The sequence below is a fragment of the Tamandua tetradactyla genome, chromosome X, assembly GCF_023851605.1.
Source record: "Tamandua tetradactyla isolate mTamTet1 chromosome X, mTamTet1.pri, whole genome shotgun sequence".
Taxonomy (NCBI): domain Eukaryota; kingdom Metazoa; phylum Chordata; class Mammalia; order Pilosa; family Myrmecophagidae; genus Tamandua; species Tamandua tetradactyla.
Window position 1 is genome coordinate 4,616,002 of NC_135353.1, and position 19,186 is coordinate 4,635,187.

The following is a 19,186-nucleotide window of genomic DNA, read 5'->3' on the forward strand; positions in this document are numbered from 1 at the left end:
AGAGATGGGTTCCCAAGGCAAGAAACATTTCATGTCAGGAAAATAGCAAAGAATTATTTCATTCTATGTCTATGAGCTGGGAAGGAATTTTATATTTTATATTTGCCAGGCCACCTTCCACACAATGGTTGATAGGATTAAATTTGTAGTCAAGGCTAAAGAACTCATCGTTAGAGAACAGCAACTCAGAATCAGAAAGGCTTTATTTCTGAGACAAAAGCAATAGTATGAACAAACACCCAGATGCCAGTGAGAGATTTCAATGGGCTTTATAAAAGGGAAAAACAACCCTCAGGTGTCAACTAAAAACAGAACCATGGAAGAGGTATCTGCTGCGTGTGGCAACACAGGTACAACAAGTGCTTCTCTAAGGAGATGATCTGTATTTGGACATAGGTGGAAATGCACAATAAGGGTGAAGCAATGCAAGGCAAAATGGCAGGTGGGTAGAAGTTTTATGACCCTTTGCTCTAATTTAATGTAGTCTAGTTCTGCTTTTGAGATTGAAAACAATCAGCAGGTCATTTTACAAAGAACTTGAACATCAAAGAACACTTTTGAAAGTCTAAACAGAACAGGGGTTGTTACCAAAGTTACATAGGGATGTCAGTGGCAGGAGGTGGGTGGGGGGTGGGTAGGGGTAGGTGGGAAGAGGTTGGTTCTCTAAAGAGATTTTGGACAATGACAGAACTTAAATCTAGTTACATGTGCTTGCTATAGAAAAGACGAAATGTTTTAATAAAGACTGGTCTTCTTCATGATTCGCAGGAACTCTTGCTCATTGACTTCTCCGTCTCCATCTCGATCAGCTTCGTCGATCATTTCCTACAGGACAGTAAGGATTCAGGTCAGATTAAATCTTAAACTAAAAGTCAAGAAAGCGATAGACTTTTAATAAAGCTATGTGAATAGACAGCAGAGGCTGCCCATAGGAGATGGGCTGCTGTTTATAAAAGCTGGGTTCCTAGAAAGTTCTTCAAAAGCCAAGTCATACTTTGTCATTCATATCACCTGGAAGAGAGGAGCTGGAGGAACCCCTTGCCTAGGGGGATCAATGAAACCAAAATTGTAAGTCAAAGTGCACATGTGTGCATTTTCCCAGGAGGAGGGTTCATAGGTTTGTCAGATTATCAAGGGAGAAATTAAGTGGTCAGCAGAGGGCCAAGAGAACACTGGCTTTCCTGGAAAGAGAAAGCGTAACATTGCCTGACACATTACAGACCTGTAGCTCCTCATCAGTGAGGTTCTCGCCTAGCTCCTTGGCTACGCGTTTGAGATTCTTAAAAGATATCTTCCCAGTTTCATCATCGTCGAAGAGCTTGAATGCTTTCAGAATTTCTTCTTTGGTATCTTTCTCAGACTTAACAAGTAAAACATAAAAACGTATGAGCAGGGAAATATTGCAGTTACTCCTCTCCTGTAGCCTGCCACAGTCCAACTACCCTTTCTCTTTCAATCCCATAACCCCAATCTCGGCTGGCACAAGTGATAAGAAGCCCATTTGGGCCTCAGTGCCAAGGCAGTCTAGCCAGGCTATCCAATTCAAGGTGATATTTGCTCCCTTTCCAACTCCCACAAGTATTTCCTAACTGGCTAGGAATTCAGAAGGAAGAGGCACCCACTTGGTGCTTAAGCCAAGAATGCTTGAGAAATATAGACTCAAAGACTTGCTTGGGGACCCTTTAAGAGTATGACCCCCGAGGGACTAGGGATTGGATGACTGCCACCTTGGAAGTGCTCAAGAACCAAATCCCTGTTGCAGTGAAAAAGCACAGCTGCTGACGCAATCTCAGCTCTAGGCAGGCTTCTGAGTGGGCTTCCTTGGGCTGAGGATGCACAGAATGAAAAAATTGGAGAGAAAAAAATTTTGAACTTTAAAGTATATGGAACTCAGTTAACAAGGCAAAGAGGGTTTGATTCCGGGAAGGACATAATTTTTAACTAAGAAATCTGATAATGGGAGGCATTTTGTATTGTAAATATGTGAGGCATTTTAATATTGCTGGTGCTTCTAGGTTTTACTGCTTTTTGTTACTGCATTGACATAGCAGCTGCAGAAAGATAACAGCAACAAAAAGTGACAGCAGTATTACCTGTACCAGAGCGTAAAATGCCTTCTCCAGTGGCTCTGAAACCTCAAAGAAAGTCAAGTAGAACATAATCCTAATTCTCAGTCTAAAATACTATCTTCTCTCAGGTAAATGCTTCAAATTTTATTTGCTTTACTTCAATGAGGTAATTTCCATATCTAGATTCAAATTTATCCAGCATGATGGGTGGAAAATAGTCTGATTATCTTAGTTAACTTACCATTTTCTGAGTCATCACAGTCAAAAAGTCACTGAAATTCATTTTTCCTGTCCCTTCTTTATCAATTTCGCATATCATCTTCTTGATCTCTTCTTTCTTGGGTTCGAAGCCCAGTGCCCTCATGGCCACCTACAATGAAAACAGGATGCCCTCTCAATATGCAAATTTAAACTTCGTGGGACCAAAACCAGCAGCTTAGAGAGCATTAAATTAGCATCTGATACAATCATCTGAAAATGACTGAGAGACACTATGACATCGATCTCATTGATATTTGCAATCAGTTTTATTTAGTAATCCTTGAGGGAGGTAAAGACAGGAAGACAGACCACAGGGCATCCTTCCCTATTACTCTCAGCAAGAGGGAGAAGAGGAGCAAAGGGGTAGAGAGTTGACGGAAAGGATGACACAGAAAAAGTAAAGGGGCAGGGGTAAGTAAAGGCAGTATTGCAGGAATGGATAGAGCTTGCCTTCAGTTCTTTAACATCTATGGTCCCTGTTCCATCAGCATCAAAGAGATCAAAAGCCTCCCGGATTTCCTGCTTCTGCTCTTCAGTGAGCTCAGGCTTAGGACTCATCCTTTTTCGCGGGGCAGTCGATGCCATGTTGGCCTTCTTAAAGCTGGAGGCCTTTTGACAGAACACAAACACATGAGCACAAGGTGACGTTACACAGTCCATACTTTACATAAGACAGCTACAGACAACCATATGTACTTTTAAAATATTTTATACTAACCAACTCCAAAGCTTTGCTTAGCAGGAAAGATAGCAGGATGTATTGGAAAGAACAATGGATTTTAAGTCAAAGTCATTACCTTTGTGGACAGAAGGAAATTGAGGAACTTTTCTGAACCTCAATAGCCTCATCACTAAAGTGGAGCTAAAACCTCCCTCCGAACCACTGTGAAAAATGCATTCACTAAGGTGGGTAAGGACATGGTGGGGTCCCGCTCTCCTACCCTGTATGTAGCCCATAGAAGTGCTCCACACGTGTTAACCGACTCTGAAGAGAACTGTCAGAGGCATCTTAGAAGAGTTAGCCTTCCTTATCCCTTTGCCTCACCTCCCAGTCCCATGTACTCTATCCTCCCCAACCCTTTTTCTTTGCTATTGTTTCTAGTGGCAGAAGGATCCTTTGTTCTTTGGGATTTCCTTATTGAAAATCATTCCAAAAGAGAGTGTGCAAAAGAGGTACCTCTATCACTGTAGAGACAATCAACTCTCACAGAATTGGGGGATCGGATCCTAGTTCTAGAAATGTCCTTACAATGCCCACTCGAGGTACCGGCTTTCCTCTATAAATGCTCCAACTTTATGGTTTGCTAACGTTACTAAGTTGTTCAGATGTATTTTCACAGTATCGAGTCGAAAAAGTAAACCCAGCAGGCCCAATTGTGCCTTATCCATGAAGCTCAACGAGTTTCACAAATGTCTTTATATCTACATTTTAAAATACGTGTTAACAAACAAGACCATAAAGCTGCCCCCAGCGCTGTGCGGAAACTTTGGTAGAGCAAGGCTGTCAATAGGCCAGGGTCTGACAGGGGCGGCCTGAGAGAGGCTGGGGTCGGGGCCTGCGAGGAACTCGAGTCTTTACCTAGGAACAGTAACCGAGGGGGCCGAGGGGGCCGAGGGGAGCCTACGTGAGCCTGGGGGAACCCGAGGGAGGGTGAGGACCGGCTGTGGGTGAAAGAGAGGAAGCGGAGCAAAGCCACAGGCCCAGCGGGGAGGCCGGCGTCTCTACCCTACCCTTCCGGTACTCAGATCGGAGGGAACCAAGGGTGCGCCAAAGCGAAAGCCGCGCAGGAGAGGCGATGTCGCCAACCGGGGCCTGGGAACAGCTCAGCCACGGTACGCGGGGTGGGACCCGGCTGCTGGTACCTACCATCGCCAACGGACTCCACTAGCTGTTGTTAGGGCAACCGACGTACACACTGAAAAGGCGCCTTTCCCACCGCCCCGCGCGCGCGGCCCCGCTCCCCATTGGCGGGCCGCTCGCCGCCGCCGCTCCCCAGTGGCGTAGCGCTGAGGGGAGGGTGGGGCTAAACCGGCAAAACCCAGGTCGAGGACAGGGGGCGGTGCGCCTGCCGCCGACACCGGTTTTCATTGGTCAAGATCACACCGCGAGCGCCGATTGGCTGAGCCTGCCCCCGGGCCAATCCTATTGGTGGAGGAGCCCTCATCCGATTCTCGGCTCACGCGGGAGGAGAGGAAGGGGCGGCTGGCCCGGGGTGGGCTTCTTTCCGCGCGCGGCGGGCGAGCTGAGGCCGGTCGGGCGCTGCCGCAGGTGGGTAAGGGGCCCGGCCTGGCCGTCGGGGGCCGCCTCGGGTCGGCGGAGGGCAGGGCGGTAGGGCTGGCGCCTGGTAGGGGGCGGGGACGCGAGGTTGGGCGGGACGGCCCAGGTCGGGGCTTGCGGGCGCCGGGCTCAGAGATACCCGGGGAAACTGAGGCCCAGGCGGGAGAAGGGACATGCCAAGCGGCGCCTCCGAGGTTCGCACGGACGGTTGGGACTTAGAAGATCTTTCTTTGAGTGTGTCCCTTCGAGAGTACCCTACCCTGACCCAGACAAATAGTCGGTCCCCAAACCAGGTCCCCAGAAAGGATCAGTAGTTCCCATGGCTAAAAGCGACCCAGGGAGGTGAGCTGGGGCCTTGCGAACGGACTTTGAAGGGAGTGAAAGAGATGTGAGCCCACGATGGGGAGGATCATCAAAATGTCCCTTTTGGGACACCCCAACACTCAAGGCAGACAGAGAGGAGCATTCCAGGCCGAGGCACCATCCTGTTCAGTGTCACCAAGAAGTTGGAAGATCGGGGCACGCTTAGAGAACGCATGGGAGCCCCTGCAAGGGTTTGGCCTAAAATGGGGCGGCGAAAGTGGAGATGGCTGGAGGTCCAGGGACCTGCCCTCCTCAGGCAGCCCAGCGTCAGAGAACTCAGTGGCTCGCAGCCCTTCCCTGCTTCCCCTCTAGATTTTAGGTAGTGATTTGAGGAGACAGTGGACAGAGCCCAAGTTACTCCGTAAATGGAAGTGTTCACCAGCCTTCTACCCTTTCCCCTCTTGCCCTGTGAGCAGCCAGCCCAGGCTCTAAACTCCAGGGTCATCGTGACTCTGTGAGTCTCCCGCCTCCCCCATATCTAGCCTCGGTTTTCTATCAGTTCTAACCCCTGCAATACTGTTCCTTTGCTCTTTCCCACCTTTGCTGCTTCTCTCCTGATCCAGGCCGTCCTCAGCCTTTCGACAAGTGTACAGGTCTCGGTATGGCCCCCTCCATCATCTCCCTAATTGTTCTCCTCCTCTCCCCTGGCTGACTACTGGACATGACTCTGGCTTCCTTATTGGGCTGCAAATGTGCCAGCCACCCTCCTGCCTTAGAACTGTTGCTCCAGTTGTCCTGGCTGCCGGCTTAGCCTCCTTTGCTTCTAGGTCTTTGCTCAGTTCTCATCTTCTCAGTGAGACCACCTTGAGGAGCTCAAGCCCCCACACCTTGCCCTACTTTTCTCTCCCAGAGCATCTCTCATCTTCTGACCTGCTGTCGATTTTTACTTACTCTACTCGGTCGCCCCTCTGCTAGAAAGTAAGCTCTACAAGGGCAGGGATCTTTGTTTTGTTCACTGCTAGCACTCTAGTGCCTGGAATGATGAGGGGCCATGTATTGGATACTCAAATCTTGTTTGAATTACTAGTGGGTGGCCCCCCTGCTTCCCACCTCACACCCCTCTAACTAATGTACTCCGTGCTTCCAGGTTAGCCTCTGCAGTGACCAGCTCTGGTCACATCCCTCCCCTGCTCTTAAGCTTTCAGGGGCTCTCAGGAACAAATACATTTGCGTTGGCCATGTGCCAGCTGTGTGACCGACCATCTGTGTACCAGGCGGGTCCCTTGACTTCTCAGCCTCAGCTTCTCATCTGTTGCATGAGACCAACAATGTCAGCCTCATTCAGCAGCTGAATGTTTTCTGGGTCTTTGTGGGATAATGCACTCATGTACGAGGGCCTGACATTTAGCAGATCTTCAGGTAAGGTCACTTCTTCTATCTGATTTGCTATTATTGTTTCCTCTACCTGGAATGCCCTGAGCCTTAAATTTGGCTAGAGCCTGACCTCCACCCTGTGGCCAGGGTGGACTTTTCAGAGCTCATATCTGATCAAAGCACTCACTCCTACTTATGTCCCTCAGGGGCTCCCCTTCTCCCCACAGGGTTTCCCCTTAGCCCCTGCATGGTCCCAGCCTCATCACGCACCATGATGCAGTTTGTCACGGTTACCAGAACACATTGGTTCTATGCCATTGCCTCATCCCTCCCAGCCCTGCCGGTGGCCTGGCTTTCAGGACACCCAGCCCCCTCTGTTTGACTCATTCCCCTGCTAAGTCTGTCTCCTGCCATAGGCAGGGAGCCCCTGAGGGGAGGCTCTGTGTCTTGCAGGTTCTGCTTGGCACTGGTCACAGTCCACATACCAACAACCGCATTTTTCAGTTTGCAGCCCTTTTACCCCCCGGGCTTGTTTGAGCCTCATAGCCGCTTTGAGATAGGCAAGAAGTTTTACAGATGAAGCCTCGTAGACCAGCCACACATTTCAGCAGATGTTCACTTGCCTGCGTGCTCTATTCCAGGCTCTCTGCTGGCCCTGAGCACACGGGAGGTGGCGCAGATGCTGCACCTGCTGGGCCTCAAGGGGCTCACTGCCTAGTGGGATGAGTAGGTTTGAAAAGTAGAGGACAGTGAGCTAGGTGTTCTGATGGGAGCATCGCCAGGCGCTGAGGAAACAACTAACCTTTCTTGGGGACGGGGAGGAGATTTCACAGAGGTGGCAGTTGAGCTGGGCCCGGGAGGATGAGAGGGGTGGTATTCCAGGCGGAGGTAACTAGCAGGGTGCACTAAAGCTTGCAGCATGCTGATTGGTTTCCCGGTGGCTGCCACCTATTCCAAGCCAGGCAGAAGATGGAATAGATTCTTCCCTGCTGATACCTTGATTTGGGACCTCTGGCCTCCAGAATCATGAGACGATAAATTTCTGTTGTTTAAAGCAACAATTCTATGGTACTTTGTTAAAGCCGCTCTAGCAAACTAAGATAGCCAGGTCCCCTCCTCACTCCCTAGAGGTGACAAAAAAGAAAGATGATATCCCCCGCAGATCTGTGCTGCTCAAAACAGTGCTCCAGCAGTTCTTAGCAAACCAGCCTGTTATAAAAACAAAACCCAAATAAAGCCTACGTGGTCTCAAAACAGAGACAGATTCTTTTCAAATTTGTAAGTTCTGTGAGTCAAGTAAGAGCTTTGCTGAGAACTGTCTAGGGATTGGAGTATCCAGACCCAGCTTAAGGAGGGAGGCAAGTCCCACTGGAGACCTTCCCCACTCAGATCCCACATGATCTATAACCAGGTTAGCACGAACATCAAAACTAGCTCTGATTGGGGAAAGTAAGTCCCCAAAGAGCACTGGATTAGGGGAGTGGTTAAGTTCAACTCATCAGAGGCCTCAAGCCTCGTGGCTCATTGCGTTCATCCACTGATGACACTTGGGTCCTTCCACTTTTTGGCTGTTGTGACCATCAGAGGCCGCATCGTTATGTGGATGTCTGCTTTCGTTTCTCTTGGTGCTTCTCTTGAGCCCCATGCAGTGCCATTGGCAGTGTGTGCTGCCAGCTGGGGCCCTTGCCCTCAGCCCCCGCCGAGGGTCCTCTCTACTTGGGAGGAGCCCCTCGTTCAGGTGGGCTCTGCATTGAACCTCAGAATGTAATTCTTGCTGCTTTCCTAAACTGAGACTCTGCTTCTCACTTCCTCTTTCTCACCTAATTCTTCTGAAACATGTGGGCTAGTGCAAGGTGTGTTAACCTTGGAGTCAGGCTGACAGAAGAGGCCCCCTATGCTGACAGCATTCTCACCCTAAGTGTGCCCAGAGATTTGAAGTGAATGAGCCATTCTCCCCCCGCCCCCCTCCATTGGGGTCATCCTTTACTTATGCCAAACAAGCTCTCTATTGCTCCATTTCTTTTCCTGCTTTTCAGGCAAAGCCTAAGGCTGCATGGGTGAAGAAATCTAATCTCCAGCCTTAATTTTTATTAAGGAAGAAAGAACAGAGGAAAATATTTTAGAGACAGTACTGCTCTTCCTTGATTGAGGTAAGAGGGGAAATACTCCTCTCTACCACACTCTGCTTATGCATCTTAATGTGTCTTACTCCTTTTTCATATCTCTGCCATCACTTAATAACATGCACATACTCTGAACACCAAGCCTTTGTTGTCTCTTCACTAGCTAGTCTCTGGCTAGACAGCCAGAAATGAGCCTCTGGGAGGACTTGGCTGCCCACCTACTTCACTTCCCTGTAAATGTGCCCCACGGTCTGTCCAATGTGTAAGTGCTGCAGGGTGTGCTCATGGGCGGGTGTTCTGTAATTCTGTGATACTGGGGTGATGATAGGGTGATAGGTGTTTCAGATGGTGGAAAGAAGCACGAAGACACTTGGCGGATGAAAGGCAGAAAAGAAGTCTTTCTTACAGTTCCAGATGGGCCACATGGGGTTCCCCCACAGGAGAGGGTAACACAAGCTGGAACTGCAGGTGGGGCTAGCTCAGGTTCACAGGCTCCCTGTGGACTGGGTAGTTTGAACAATTCTGCAGACTCCAGAAAGAAGCGACCATCCCTAGGTGCTTGGCTTTGGGGGCCTGTGATAGATGGTTGTGGCATGGCCCAGGAGCACTCAGGCCCCATAAGGGAAGTGGTCAGGGCATGGACTTAGCGAAGGGAGAGCAGTGGTTTTTAGCCATTGCCTCAAAAACTGGGTCAGGGCAGCTGGACAGTCCCTACCTGCCATAGCTTATATGTCATGGTAATAGAGAGGAGGGCAGCATGGGAAAGCAGAGGAAATGGGGGTAGGAGGGTAATTAGCTGCCTTGAATAGGGTGTTACCTGATATAAGGCACCGTGCCAAGGGCTTTGCAGGCATCTTCTCTTTCAACTGTATGTAGTCCTCATGGTGACCCTCTGAGCCATTCGTTTTACAGATGGGAAAGCACAGGCTCTCCTCGGATGCTTCCAGCTGGGAATAGGAGGGCTGGGATTTTATCCCAGGCAGCCAGACTCACCAGGTGAACTGACTACATTGAGAAGAGAGGTGTGAGTTTCTTTCTGTCTTTTGTAGACGATGAGCATGAGTAGAGGCTTCCAGACCCAGCACTCCCCAGAGGGTGGGCTTGTTGCGCGTGATTAGATGTGTCATGGGATCCTGTGGTCCAGTGGGCACAGGACTGTAGCTGCCCAGGCACCACTTGTCACGGTTGTGCGGTGACTCCCTGCCAGCAGAGTCTCTTGGTGGATCAGAGGCCAAATATGGGAACTCTCCTGGCCCCCAAGATGTCATCTACCCTCTCATTTCCCTGTGGATCTGGGGAAATGGAGTAAGAAGCTGCCAGTGGGTAATTATGACTATAGTACTACCAGGAAAAAAAGCTGACCTGTGTACCCCTCACTCCATGAAGCTCCTACATCTCAGATGGGAGTGAGTGTGTGTGTGTGTGTGTGTGTGCGTGCGTGCGTGTGCATGTGTGCGCACACGCATATGGTGAAGAACAGTGGGAAAGGGTATCTCTGTGGGTGTGTGTGCACAATGGATTCACCCAACCAACATGCACGTGCCCACTCTGTGCCAGGCGCTGGGCTTCCCACCAGAGGTATTGCTGTGAGCAAGACAGACCCCAAACTCATGGCAGATTCAGTCTGTAGGATTTTGGTGCAAGGGCCCAGATCCCTGCCCCAGAGCTGCTTTGGTCCTGATGTACTTTAACCTCAAATGAAGCCCATCACCTGGGCTGGATCTGCTTCGCCCAAAGAGAGGAATAGGGTGGGCAGACACCTACAGGGGACTGTTTATTCATTATAAACATTCTAAAAAGGCCCATAACAGGTGAAGTTTTGAGATAGATTTTCCTGAGGGTTTCCCTTGTGATTTCAGAAATATGTTCCCCCAAATGGCTCCATTAGACTTTGAGGGTCCTGACATCCATTTCAAGGCACATTGGCTTTTGACACTTCATGTAACTATAAATCGGTTCCTACAGGATTCATGATCTTGCCCATTTGTTCCAAGAAGGGTTGGGGTAGGCAAACCTTCAGGAACCTGTGACTAAGCAAATTGGCCACTACTAAGAAAGTATAAATGCAGGACAAGACACAACACAGCCAAAAGTCAAACTCCTGCTCCCCACTTGCAGCTCAGTACAGTGGATGCCTGAAGGGAGAAGCAAATCCTAAGGGCCTTTGTAAAGGCGTGGCCAGGCCTCATCCCCAGATGTGAGCCCGTTGGTCCCCACCATACTTGGCCTAGCCAGGGTGGCTTTAGCTTAAACAGCCAGGACAACACCATCTCATCCCATGCCCCAGCATCATGGGCACACGGGTTATTGATAGGGAAACTGAATGATAGCAAAGATAAGTGATTTGAGCCGATTTGCACAGTTCATGATAGAGCCAAGACTGGAACTCAGGCCCTTGGGCTCCCCAGGTCACTGCTTTTTCCCACTGCTCTGCCACAGTCCTACCAATCAGTACAAACAGAGAGTAATGGAAATTCTGAGCGTTCAATGGGAAAAGAGCCATGATACAAAAGTTGTTGTTTTGGTTTTAATTGACAAGTGAGGTTGTTGAGCCAGCTTCTGATTCTGTTCCTAGGCCACATGTGTGTTTGGTGTGTAACAGGTCCAGCTGTGCTCCTTCCCGAGGCAAGCATCCTGTCACAGTGTTCACCAAACGCTGTCGCAGTAACTCAGCCATTTGTGAAAACTCAGAGGGGGGACAGCATACACACCAAATATTAACAGCTAAATGATGTTTTGATTGATTTATACAATATAAATGTCTGTTTCTGAGTATCAGGAGGAGCACAGCTGAGCACACACAGGACCATATTTTGAGCAGAAATGGACCAAGAAATTGGTGAACAAATAGGCGACCAGGTGGAACAGACGCATTTGTCAGAAGACATTCCAAAAGTAAGTAATAACACAGAGGATGTTAACCAAAATCAGGGAAGGGGAAGGGCAAACACAAACCCACGTGCTAGGGATATTTAACTTGTCGTTAAAAATTGTATTTAATTTTAAAATGTCACCTTCTGTGTGAGACTACAGCAAAAAATGTTTATTAGTTAAAAAATTTATATTTTGACTAGTGCATTTCCTAATATAACTTATGTAGATAGTTTGATTGAACGCCGTAAGTACTTGGAATCTCAGGTAGGACATGAGATTTTGCTGGTTTGTCCAGAGTGATGCCCCGATGAATCCCAAAGTGATTCGATCAGTAAGTGGAAAAGTATCTGCAAAGCCCCCTTCGGGGAGTGGTGAGAACAGGGAGAAATTCAGCTTCCCCAAGTTGAATTCTTGATATTCTCACAAACAGTGTGGACAACCAAAGCTATAGGCAGAGCCCCCAGTCTTGGGGTGTGTTTATATGAAATTTAACCCCGCAAAGAATAGGTCAAGTCTACTTAAAATTTAGGCCTAAGAGTCACCCCCAAGAGAGCCTCTTTTGTTGCTCAGATGTGGCCCCTCTCTCCAGCCAACACAACGAGCAGTCTCACCACCCTACCCCTCTCTATGTGGGACATGACTCCCAGGGGTGTGGACCTTCCTGGCAACGTGGGACATCTTGGAATGAACGGAGACTCAGCATCAAGGGATTGAGAAAACCTTCTCGACCAAAAGGGAGAAGAGGGAAATGAGACAAAGTGTCAATGGCTGAGAGATTCCGAACAGAGCCGAGAGGTTATACTGGAGGTTATTCTTATGCATCAAGTAGATATCATCTTGTTATTCAAGATGTAATGACAATTACATCTTGTCATTGTAATTAATCTGTACTGTAATTGCAATGATTAATTACAGTAATCATTTTAAGAAATGATAAATATGCAACTAAGTGATGACATTGTGAATTACTGATTATGTATGTTGTTTTATTTTGTTTCTTTATTTTTTTAATTAATAAACTTTTTTTAATTGTATTTAGTATATATATTTTCAATCAATGTAGTATTTTTTGTATAAGCAATACATCTTTTGGATGTATCAGTTACCTATTGCTGTGTAACAGACAACATCAAAACCTAGTGCCTTAAAACAATATCGATTTGCTCATGATTCTGCAGTTCAGGCTGCCCTCGGCTGGCTCTGCACTTCATTCACGCGGCTGCAATATCTGGGAATCTTCTGGGAGTATGTGTTCCAAGGTGGCTTCACTCATGTCACTAGCAGTAACCGGTGGCTGTCAGCTGGGTGCCTTGGGTCGCCTCCATGTGGCTTCAGTCTCCAATAGACTAGTCTGGGCTTCCTGGTATGACCGCAGAAGCATTCCCAGAGGGCATCAGCCGCAGTTGCAAAGCGTCCTAAGGCCTAGCCTCCAAGTCTCAGAAGGGATTTCAAAGAGTTGTTGGGTCCAGACCCCATGTTGGTACTTCACATAGATCTACAAAGGTTTATTTTGATTTGTAGTGAATTTTAACCATTTCAGAAATGTACTCACATCATGTTAAAATGTGTTTACATCAAATAATAATAAACAGGCCTCCACATCACCCTATTTTTTATATAAAGCTCAGAGTAGAGCCTCCTTTGGGGTCTCTGTGTAATTGAAGGTGAATGTGAGTTTCTGGTATTCAACAAATAAGCAGAGCCATCTGCCTTATATGTGTACATTGAGATTTTATTGATACTTGGCAACAAAAAAGAAAATCAAGAATTTAAGGGTTATATCAAACTGCCAGTATCATCCAGTTTCCAGTTTTGCATTCTTCAAAATAACCTTTCCTCTTTCTCACTGATTAACTTTATAGGAAGTAAAAGTTATAAATTTAAACAACTGAAATTAAAAAGGTAACTTATCTCTTAATTTAAATACATGTTCTACATAAAATCTCTGAAAATAGGTTTCCACTGCTTAGGATAAAGCAATACAGGGTCAAAAAAGCCCAGTGGCCTAGACCATTCTCTTCTCTCAAAATTACGTTACAATTAAATTAGTTTGTCTAGATGGCTTGCTTTCTTATTCTTAAAAAAAATTCCCAGAATTTTTTTTTAAGCTCAATTACACTCACTAAGTTACATTTCCTAAGGTAGGGAAAGGTGTAGCTGTGTTTGGCAAGATTTTCTGTAAAGGCTTTTGGCTGCTTGTCCCAGACCAGGGTTAGAAAAGCCAGGGAAGGATGCACTCAGAACCCTGGGTAGGAGATTACTTGTGGAGGTTATGTGTGCAAGACAAGCACAAGGCTAGGAATTACCAGTTATTTCAAACAAGAATGGCAGATAAAACTTTGTCTCCCTCCTCCCTGACCCCCTTGTACTTTGTAAAGAATTTTTTTTTCTTTTTTTCTGGAAATAGCAATTGTTGATATAAATGCTTCAGTGTAAAAAGATATCAAAAGAGACCTCTTTCTGCTTGGGGAGATGTTCCATGATATAATAGACTTGAACAATTCCCACATCCTAAAGGAAAACGCTGGCCAGCCCATGCAGAGGGATGTGCTGAGCCCTGGGAAACCTGTTTGGCATGCAATAGCCCATTCTCACCTTCAAATTTAAAAGAAGGCAACGCTGTCATTAGGAGGTTGAAGAGATCCTTAGTGAACACTTCTTTTAGAGAGATGTGTCAAAGGAATCTACTGTGACTTTTCCCTGCTTCAGTCTTCAGGGAGATTGAAGGGGAGAGCCTGGGGCTGGCCAGCTCCAGCAGAGCACTCGCAGACTTTGGTAGGCAAGGATGCATGCATGTCTCTAGAGCCCAGATGCTAGACCCTCAGAAGCCGAGCAAGACTGGGTCCTTTTTTGGGGGGGGGGGGGCACCACTGGAGAAGACAGCCGAAAAGAGTCTAGGGGACCTTAACTAGTGGCTGAGGGGAACAGCCAGCCCATGAAGGCAGTGTCCATGTCAAAGGAGTTGTGGGAGGAGGACCCCAGTGATCCCAGGTTCTCTAAAGAACTCTTCAAATCACCCTAGGAGAGAAAAGTTAGCATTTAAAATCTGCTGTAGTCAGAGGACGCCAATACCGGATAACGACTTTATCAATCAAGGAAGACTTTGCCTTGCAGCCTTAGAGGGGCCCTGAGTAGTATCTGCAGGTAGTGAATCAAGGAAAAGGGAGAAACTAACCTGTCGTCATGGAGCAAGTGCTACAATATTGTGTCATGGGAACACAGGTTCAGCGCACAACAGAAACTTTCAGCACAGGACCACTTCATTACTTGCATAGTATAAAGAGTCCAGTAAAGGCAAATAATCTCTTTGTCACTTACATAGCACTGACAGAGCAAAAGAGCAAGGGAAGACAACCCATCGTACGGTGGCCAAAACTGCTCCAGGTTGGGGTGGATGGCTGGCAACTCTGAAACACCCCACTTCACATCATAGAAGAGAGTATGTTTTTTATCCACCCTGGGGAGAAGAGGCCCTGCCAGTGAGAATTTCTGCCTTAATTAGTGTGGGGGTTTGAAGCTATATGTACCCCAGAAATACATGTTCTTAAAATTTAATCCATTCCTATGGATGTAAACCCATTTATGAGGCTACTTCAGTTAAGGCTGTGATCCATGTCTTTCAGAATGGGTCTTAATCCTATTACTGGAGTCTTTAATAAGAGAATGAAATTCAGACGGACAGAGAAAGCTATGGAAGCAAGAAGCTGAAAGCAGCAAAACGCAGAAGAGAAGGGCGAGACCAGGAGGCACTGCCGTGTGCCTTCCCATGTGGCAGAGGAGCCAGCGCTCACCAGCAGCTGGTCTTCAGAAAGAAAGCATCACCTTGATGATGCCTTGGTTTGGACATTTTCCCAGATTCTAACCGTGAGCAAATAAATTCCCATTGTCTAAGCAGAACTGTTTCATGGTGTTTGCTTTAAGCAGCCTAGAAAACTAAAACGATTAGCATCTGGGGCTGCTTGTTCCCAATTTCTGGGTTTAAAGATGTCTGGCCGGGCCTTTTTGTTAGCTCTAACATCTCCCCCAGGTTGTGGAATGGCACACAATAGAAAAGAAGGTGGGAGTACCAGAAGGCCAGAGAATGGCCACTTAGTGTGTATATGTGACTTCCCAGAGAAGGAGGTGGGGTAGGTGAGGTCAGGGCAATGACCACTTGTTTCCTGGCTGTTGGAATGCGGTATACCCGAAATGGGTTGGCTGTTACAATGGGGATTTATTTGCTAACAAATGTGCAGTTCTAGACCATGAGACTGTCCAAATTAAGACATCAACAGGATGATACCTGGACTCTGAAGACAGGCTGCTAACATCCAGGGTTCCTGTTTCAGATAGCAAAGCACATAGCTGGCATCTACTGGTCCTTCACTCCCATATTTCATTGCTTTCAACTTCTGGTTCCAGTGGCTTCCTCTCTGAGCTTCTGTGGGTCCTATCTTAGCATCTCCGAGGCTTTTCTCTCTCTGCTCTTGCAGCTTTTTTTATCCTTTGTCCTCTCATAAAAGATTCCAGTAAAAGGATTTAGCCAACTTGAATGGGGTGGGTCACATCTCAATTGAAATAACCTAACTGAAAGATCCCACTTGGTTTGCTGTCAAACATGTCTAGCTCTGACCCTCTGGGCTCAGCCAAACTTTGAGTAAACCAAGAGAAACCAAGTGAGGAGGCTCTGGATTACTCTAAAGAACTGCAGTTTTCCTGCACAGCTAACTTGGGTGTGTGTAGAGAAGAAAGGGATTACTGCAACGGGGATTGAGTGGGACATTTGGCCAAGCACTGTGGTCAGTTATTTGAGTAGATTATGTAAGAACAAAGAACACTGAAGTTCCAGCACCATCTCCGCATGGGATGCCCAGATTGGGAGGGGGCAATTGTAAGGCATCTGGCCCTGGAACCACTGGAGTCTCCTGAACATCTTCACTGTGGATATGTTTAAGGAATAAGTAGGGGGGGTTATTCATTTGGTTAATAATCAGAACCAGAATGTCTTTAAGATCTTTAATTTCCACACCTCCAACTTTGATTTTCTATATAGGAGCTAAGGAAAATGGGGTTTGTCATCAAGAAAACCCAGATAAAGATTTAGAGAGATCCTAGGGAAGGGGCTATCCCAGGTCCTCCACTGGGGACGCTCCATAGCCAACTTGTTCAGCATGGGGCAGCCACGATTTTGCACTGACTCTCCAGAGTCAAATATTTAAGTATGTGTATTTGCTGCTCTGCCCTTCCAGTATCCCCAATTGCTACAATTCCAGGTAAAGTTTGACCAGGAAACTATGCCTGTGTAGGCTGAAATGTAAATGCCACAACTATCTCTTGATTTCTTAACTTCCTCAGCTGGCAGAGAAGGGAATACAGAGCCCTGAGCCTGAGTGGTTAGTAGCTCTCTGGTGTTTGAAGTTGAAACTATCAATTGGGTAGTTTGTTTTGTTTTGTTTGCCTTAGAAGTAAGTGCCCAGGGATCAAATATCGGAAATGAGAGGTATCACTTTTTTGTTGGATTGTCCAGTTTTGATCATAGATGGTTTCATTTCAGCAGTGCTTCCTTTTCCTTTCACTAAAGCTAGAGCATGTATTTTGTTATCACTTCTGTATCATTGGCTGTCTGCTCACTCTTGACTGATCCCAGTAGGGAGATTGCCTCTGGTGATAGAACACCGGAATTTTTGAAAGCTTCAAGCTCAACTCAAGAAGAATTTAAAACAAAGTCCCATATGCATTTATCTGCCTTTTCGGTGGTTTATGACATTTAACGGTTACAACTTCCTGTTATCACATTGTTCTAACCCTGCCATCCCTCTCTCTGCAGGCCAAGAAATGCACAGTGATCGGAGGCTCTGGATTTCTTGGGCAGCACATGGTGGAACAGTTGCTGGCAAGAGGCTACACCGTCAACGTATTTGATATCCGGCAAGGGTTCGATAATCCACAGGTGCAGTTCTTTGTGGGCGACCTCTGCAGCCAGCAGGTAACAGCTGCGGAAACTGCCCAAGCATGTACCTTACCTGATCTGCCACTGCCCCAAGGGGAAATCGTATGGCCTCCCTGATGCAAAGGCCATCCAATAGTTGTTTCTAATTTTTTTTTTTTTTTGAGAAGTTTAAAAGTTAGGCCACAGTGTGCCAGCCCCTGCTCTAGGATTCTTACCCCAAAATGCAATTGCATTTGTTTTTTTAAATTGAAAGATAACTCACTGTTTTAGTTTCCTTGGCTACTCAAGCAAGTACCATGCAGTGAGTTGACTTAAACAGTGGGGATTTATTATCTCATGTTTTTGAGGCCTAGATGAATTCCAAATCAAGGCATCATCAAGGTGGTGCTTTCTTCCCAAAGACTGGTGTTCTGGGGCTGACTGCCCCAGATCCTTGGTCCTTGACTCCTCTGTCATATGACAAGGAACGTGGCGGCCTCTCCTGGCCTCTCCCTTCTCCTCCGGGTTTCAACAGTGTTCAGTTTCTGCTACTCCCTCTGGCTTTCTCTCTCTGTCCGAGCTTCATTCTGCTTAGGAAGGACCCCAGTAATAGGATTAAGACCCATCCTGAGTGAGGGGGGATCACACCTTTAGTGAAATAACCTCGGCAAAAGGTCCTACTTACAATCTATGGTCCACACCCACAGGATGGAGTAAGATTAAGAACATGTTTTCCTAGGGTACATAGAGCTCCAAACCACCATCTCACATACCATAAAATACAGCCTTCTGAACTGCACAGGGTGGTGGGTTTTAGAGTTGTGCAACCATCAGCACTAATTCAAGAACATTTTCATCACTCTAAAAAGAAACCCTGTACCCATTTCCCCTTAATCTTTCTGGTCCTAGGCAAACATTAATCTCTTTTCTGTCTATGTGGATTTTCTTGTTCTGGTCATTTCATGTAAATGGAATCAATCAAAGGGTCATCTTTTGCCCTGGCTTCTTCCACTGAGCATAAGGTTTTCAAGGCTCATCTGTGCTATAAGGGTATTCACAGTTTGAAATATTTTAGATTTTGCCAGGTTTTTCAACAAAGCTGCTCTATCAGTTTTACAATCACGCCGACCGTGTGTTAGCATTCTTGCCGACACTTAGAATTGGACCTTTGGTTTTGCAGTGCGCTTCATCCTGCACAATTGGGCAGCTGGGCATCGTGTCCTTTATTGACTGACATTTGGATTTCCTCCACTAAAGTGCCTATCAGTGACCATTGTCCCTTTGTCTTTGGGGTCACCTTGTCTTCCCTACTGGTCTGTAATTCTTTTTCTGTTGGGTGTGCTGATCACTCACATGTTGTGTACCTTGGGGGTGGCTTCCCTCAGCCTGTTACTGAGATCTTAACACTTGGCCTTGGTGTCATTTACCAGACAGTTGTTTTTTATTTGGATCTGAGGACACTCCTTCCTCTGCAGTCCTGTCCAAGTCACAGCTGGTTTCTCACTCACATCACTCACACCTCTGAACCTGGAGGTGGGGTGTTCTAGTTTGCTAGCTGCTGGAATGCAGTATACCAGAAACGGAATGGCTTTTAAAAGGGGGAATTTAATGAGTTGCTAAGTTACAATTCTAAGGTCGAGAAAATGTCCCAATTAAAGCAAGTCTGTAGAAATGTCCAATCTGAGGCATCCAGGGAAAGATACCTTGGTTCAAGAAGGCTGATGAAGTTCAGGGTTTCTCTCTCAAGTGAGAAGGCACATGGCGAACACAGTCAGGGCTTCTCTGTCAGCTGGAAGGGCACATGGCGAATACGGCGTCATCTGCTAGCTTTCTCTCCTGGCTTCCAGTTTCATGAAGCTCCCCGGGAGGCATCTTCCTTCTTCATCTCCAAAGGTCGCTGGCTGGTGGACTCTCTGCTTCGTAGTGTCGCTCTCTCTGAATCTCTCATTCTCCAAAATCTTTCCTATTTTATAGGACTCCAATAAACCAATCAAGA

At 46.9% G+C, this 19,186-nt stretch overlaps 2 protein-coding genes across 7 annotated transcripts in view; one reads left to right on the top strand and one right to left on the bottom strand.

Annotated features, from left to right (window-relative positions):
* Positions 1 to 250: 250 nt before the first annotated feature.
* On the bottom strand, positions 251 to 4,329 carry CETN2 (centrin 2). Of its 2 annotated transcripts, none has more exons than XM_077146205.1 (5): positions 4,198 to 4,329; positions 2,781 to 2,939; positions 2,311 to 2,439; positions 1,223 to 1,360; positions 251 to 825 (listed from the first exon to the last, which is right to left on the bottom strand). In XM_077146205.1, the coding sequence occupies exons 1-5, from the start codon at positions 4,198 to 4,200 to the stop codon at positions 736 to 738; spliced, it is 519 nt and encodes a 172-aa protein (XP_077002320.1). In that variant the 5' UTR covers positions 4,201 to 4,329; the 3' UTR covers positions 251 to 735. The 2 variants fall into 2 exon arrangements, with proteins under 2 accessions (XP_077002320.1, XP_077002321.1); XM_077146206.1 differs by lacking the exon at positions 4,198 to 4,329 and adding an exon at positions 4,062 to 4,188.
* A 148-nt stretch (positions 4,330 to 4,477) lies between these two features.
* NSDHL (NAD(P) dependent 3-beta-hydroxysteroid dehydrogenase NSDHL) overlaps positions 4,478 to 19,186 on the top strand; it is a 30,867-nt gene continuing 16,158 nt past the window's right edge. Inside the window, exons 1-5 of one of the 5 annotated variants that reach the window (XM_077146200.1) lie at positions 4,491 to 4,599; positions 8,322 to 8,435; positions 9,321 to 9,430; positions 11,188 to 11,303; positions 17,089 to 17,247. In XM_077146200.1, the coding sequence (XP_077002315.1) occupies positions 11,232 to 11,303; positions 17,089 to 17,247 (231 nt within the window). In that variant the 5' untranslated portion in view covers positions 4,491 to 4,599; positions 8,322 to 8,435; positions 9,321 to 9,430; positions 11,188 to 11,231. Of the gene's footprint in view, positions 4,604 to 8,321; positions 8,436 to 9,320; positions 9,431 to 11,187; positions 11,304 to 17,088; positions 17,248 to 19,186 lie in introns of all 5 variants that reach the window. The other 4 variants (XM_077146199.1, XM_077146204.1, XM_077146202.1 and 1 more) reach the window with 4 other exon arrangements.